Source organism: Gavialis gangeticus, unplaced genomic scaffold (assembly GCF_001723915.1).
Source record: "Gavialis gangeticus isolate Ggan-Ray unplaced genomic scaffold, GavGan_comp1, whole genome shotgun sequence".
Lineage (NCBI taxonomy): Eukaryota > Metazoa > Chordata > Crocodylia > Gavialidae > Gavialis > Gavialis gangeticus.
In genome coordinates, this window is record NW_017729024.1 from 161403202 (window position 1) to 161407929 (window position 4728).

The 4728-nt window shown below is 42.7% G+C and overlaps 1 protein-coding gene across 3 annotated transcripts in view; it reads left to right on the top strand.

Moving 5' to 3' along the window:
- ADAMTS12 (ADAM metallopeptidase with thrombospondin type 1 motif 12) overlaps nucleotides 1-4314 on the top strand; it is a 474912-nt gene extending 470598 nt beyond the window's left edge. For 2 of the 3 annotated variants that reach the window (XM_019517990.1, XM_019517991.1), the window contains 2 exons: nucleotides 1644-1797; nucleotides 3364-4314. In XM_019517990.1, coding sequence (XP_019373535.1) covers nucleotides 1644-1797; nucleotides 3364-3602 — 393 coding nt within the window. In that variant the 3' untranslated portion in view covers nucleotides 3603-4314. Of the gene's footprint in view, nucleotides 1-858; nucleotides 1007-1643; nucleotides 1798-3363 lie in introns of those variants that run through there. The other variant, XR_002097463.1, reaches the window with a different exon arrangement.
- Nucleotides 4315-4728: the final 414 nt, after the last annotated feature.

Sequence of the window (4728 nt, forward strand, 5' to 3'; positions counted from 1 at the left end):
GAGGAAAAAGCCAGTTTGTCAGTTGGCAAATAGTCTGCCCCCACACTAGTCTGCCAAGAATATGTTCGAAACACAATGTGTAGAATCAGCCCCTGCACATGTCGCTTTCCATGGAAACCCCAGCAGTGGCAGTGTCCTGACAGCCCAGGGCCAGGGTTTCCATGGAGACTGGCCCTAGCAGCACTGGCAGGGCATGAAGCTGGGCGGGGAGCTGCTCCAGCACATGGGCTGGGATCTTGCACAGGTCACGACTCGGTCCAGAGCTGAGGCAGAGGCGTGATCTGCTGCCTACACACGTCTGCCCAGCATCTGAAATATCCCCAAGGAAATAGCTATTAAGTAAAGGAAATCATTTTTAATTATCTGTTGAGGGATTTTTTTTCTTTTCAGTCTATTCTTAATCACATGAAAGTTACTGTAGAAGAAAGCTGCAAGGGTATAGGAGCAAGTTTAAGTATGTTCAGTTAGGCATAGAGGTTCAGGTAATGTTTCAAGATTATAACAAAGCATCTGTTGCATAAACATACCACGCAATACAGTATTGCAGGTAATTTAAAAGAAAAAAAATCTGTAAATCAGTTAACAAGAAATTTGACACATTACTGTATTTGCAGAAGGCAGCCAGGAGGTAAAAACACTGTATTTTATAAAGGATTTAACTCCAATATCTAAAGATGACACTGAGCTGTATTGGAAACTGAAAATGCGGGGAGTACTATAAAATGAATTGCATTTCATATCAAAATAAATATCCCAGGACTACTGTACAGACTGTATTATTATTATTTTATTCAATATAAGTTCAATTTTAAAGATTTATCTGAAGCTGTCTCAGAATACCTACATTCTTGTTTGTAGACTTCATATATCTCTGTAAGCTTTAGGGAAACAAGATTAGAAGGTAATTTTCTGGATTTATGATTTCTCTTGCCAACTACTTCGCCTTCAGAAGGGAAAATAAATTCTAATATCCACCAAATGCACACAGAACTTGATGAATGAAGAGGTAAGGGCCCTAACACCCCCAAACTATATTGAAAATTGTAGTCTGAAAATATTTCTCTCCATTGGCACCTGTTTTCAGGCAGTATAAGCATCTGGGCTGCTTTTTCCTCGAGCAAACATTTGGTAGCGTTTTAAATATCACCAAGGAAAGAAGCACCTCACTGAGCTTTTCCCAAACTTTATGGTCAGGCCTTTCTAGAGTGAGGTGAGTAGTCAGTAGGAGATAGTTACATTTACATAACTGGTTGAAAAACACATCCCTCGGCTAAGAATTTTGATTTTTCATTAAAAATTGGAAACCAGAAACTGACAACTGTTGATTTGGAGATGCTGCCTCATGGGGATCACAGTTCAAGCCATCATGCTGCCTTTCTCCTCTATGAGCCACTATACCACAGTCAACTGATTTGCTGATTTGCCCATGATGTACCATGGGTCCACTGGAGCCTGGTGCATGATGGGAGCTGTGCTTTGGCTGGGGAGCTTAGCGCACACAGTACTTTGATTAAGCATCATTTTTTTTCTCTTACTTTAACACCTCATAGGTTGGAGCTTTTTTGCTAATTGATAAACACACTAGAAATGTACCACACAATTCTCTTTCAAAGGATAATTTAGTATTACTGTATGTCTTTCAGTGCACCGTGTCCTGTGGGGGAGGTATTCAGCAAAGAGCAGTAATGTGTGTCAATACAGAAAACTATGCTACTGAAGATGAAATTATGTGTGAGCACGAGCCCAAGCCTCCGGAATCTCAGAAATGCAGTCTCCTGGAGTGTAGAAAAAGTCCAGGTATGATAATACAATCTGGGGGCAAAGTTTTGAAGAGAGTTTCATAACCCAATGCATATGCAATGTTTTGAGCTCTCTCAAAAACCTTGGCTCAGTGCTGAGCTCTTCTGAAACTCTGGCCTTCATGGGCACATCCAGACAAGCGCACATGCAGGGGTCCGTTTCCCGTGGGATATACAGCAGTGGCCACCTAGCTAAAGGAGGGGACATTGGGTGGTCTGTTTCTTCTCCCTCCCTATTCTGCAAGGAACCAGCAGCCCTTGGGTCTGTGGAACATCACTTGAGTGGATAGTTGTCTCAGGGCACTAAGGTGCCTGCTCCTTTAAGCTCAGAAACTGCCTAGGGAGAGGGCCCTAGCAGTCAGGCAGGAACCCCACAGGTGCAGGTTCCTGTGGCAGCAGGCTAATGAGGGAATTAGCCTACATCTGCAGCTGGTCAGCTGACCGGACGAGGCAGGGCCCTGGGCACATGTAAACCCCAGGGCTGGCACAAGTGGGGGAGTTCTCTGTCAGCAGCAAAGAGGAAAGGAGCTCTCATAGAAGAAGCTAACTAGAGATGCTTGACTGCCTGTTCTGCTTCTGGTAGGATTAAGGGGCTCCAGGAGCTCACCAGGTACCCTGGCCTGCAAGGCACTTAGTGCTGGGGGAAGTTTGACTCTTTTAAAGGGACAGAGTGCGCCCTGAACTGCTTGTATTATGTTATAGCCCAGGGGCTCATATTTTGATTTCTATTTATAAACTGGTGGATCGGGCTGAGGCTACTGGGGAAGGAGAAGGCCTCATTACGGGGCCCATTACAGTGTGGGGACCCCAGCAGCAGGGGTGCGGTTACAAAGGGGGTGAGCAGACCCTAGCACCAGTGTGGGCACGGTGACAGGGCTGCAGAAAGCCCGGTGATGACAGGAGGCCGAGCGATAGCAAGGCCTCAGAGAGGCAACGTTAAAATACCATCTGCAAGGCTTGGGGTGTGGTAAAGGGGTGGTTTTGGAGCCACACATCTAGCTGATAAGGCTAAGGGTGCCTCATGAGGCAACCATTTTGACAGGGACACAAAAAAAGGGTCCAAAGAACCCACAGGGTTCAGCAGGGTCCATCAGGACCTTGTCCAAAACAAACTCAAGGGCAGCCTCTCTATATTATAATTTCCAACAAGACGTGGCAGGTGAGGATAAGGGTGCCCGTTGGGCAAGATTGGCATGATCACGGAGCCCTAGGGACATCACAGCCATCCCTGGGGACCTCATCCCATGACAATAGTGCAGTGAGCCAGGCCTGGAAAATGAATGACTGGGATAGTAATGCCATCAGAGAGGTATATATAACGTGGTCATGGTTCTTAGCTTATTTGGGACAATGCATCTGAAGGCAATGCACCTCGGTCTGACAGCACCAGGACAGCCTGGTTTGGATCATGGTCATCAACATCCCTTCGTGCATGAATTGCCTTAGAGTTCACTTGTTCCACTTGCCTCCTGTCCATATGTTCACACAAGCTTAGACACTTGAATACCTGCATGCACCTGTATGTACAGAATATAAATATCTTTCATTGTGTTCTTTGCTGCAGGCCTACTTTGCAACAAGGACAACATGTCAGTTAATTTCTGCCAAAAACTAAAAGAGATTGGCAAATGTTTGATACCATCCATACAGACTCAGTGCTGCTTCACATGCAGCCAAACCCAAATTTCTAATAAAACAAGACATGGGAAGCAGCAAGAAGACCTGAAAGAACAACACTACACTAAACCTAGAAGAAAATTGGCTCTAATCAAAAGAAGAAACAGCCGACCTGTTGGGCACTAGCTGTTTGGAATGTGATGCATTTAATCAAGGCTTCTGTTTCCAGGTGTTTTCTCTTTTTGATCCATCCAGTTCAAATAGAAAACTGGGATTAAAAGGAAACGTACATTTTTGGGCAATCTATTCCAATTTTTCCTTCAATCTTTCCTTTATGAGAGTCGCAAATTAATCATGAATGATTTATAATCCCTGTTTGTTCCTGGATCATCCTATGCATGCAGGTATTACAGGTCAGGAACATGCTTACTGGAATTTTTTGTCTTTAAATGAATGTTATGTTTTTTGTTTTCCTCCATTGCCAAAAAAAGAATGCAATTCAGTCTCCCAAAGCAGCTTAAAATATCAGCTGATATTAGTATGTTCTACAGTTGGGTCCAAGTTCCTCAAATGCTCAACAAATATTACTTAACAGTGCAAAATGATCCTCTTTAATCTATAACAAAGATCTCTACCACATATTCAACACTCTGAATCGGTTCTTTCTGTTGGTGTCACTTTGTACTGCCGAAGTGGTGGAAAAAGTTATTACAGTACTCTCAAAATCAGCTGAGGCCCTTAGTTTTGTGGGTTTTCTTAAGTATCTGTTTGAGCCAACAGTGTTTATTTAAATTGCTTCTTCACTGTTGTCCCTTTGAAAGGCTGATAAAAATACCATCATCATTTTAACACAATTGGTTATGAACTTGTAGACTGGATTTAATTATCAAATTATATTAAACAAAAAAGTACTTGATACTTAACCGCTTAAAGGACATCTCATAAATACTTAGTTCTTTGGCAGGAATCTATTGATGCAAATATATTGTAATAATTTAAGCCTTCAAGTTCCTTAAGGAACAAATATTTAGGATTACATTATAAAATGCATTTACTGGTTCATTAGAAATTAAATTCAGTCTCTTCAGCACCTACTATCTACCCAACCCAAACGGACATATTTAATTTAGATTGATAGTGTATGACAAATGTACCACCTAATCAAATATCTGCTATAAGAATAGTTTCATCCAGGTCATAGGACAGTAGGGTTGGAATAGACCTTAGGAGTTCATCTAGTCCAGCCCCCTGCTCAAGGCAGAATCATCTGTGACTAAACCGTCCCAGTCAAGTGTCTTGAAAATTTCAAGAG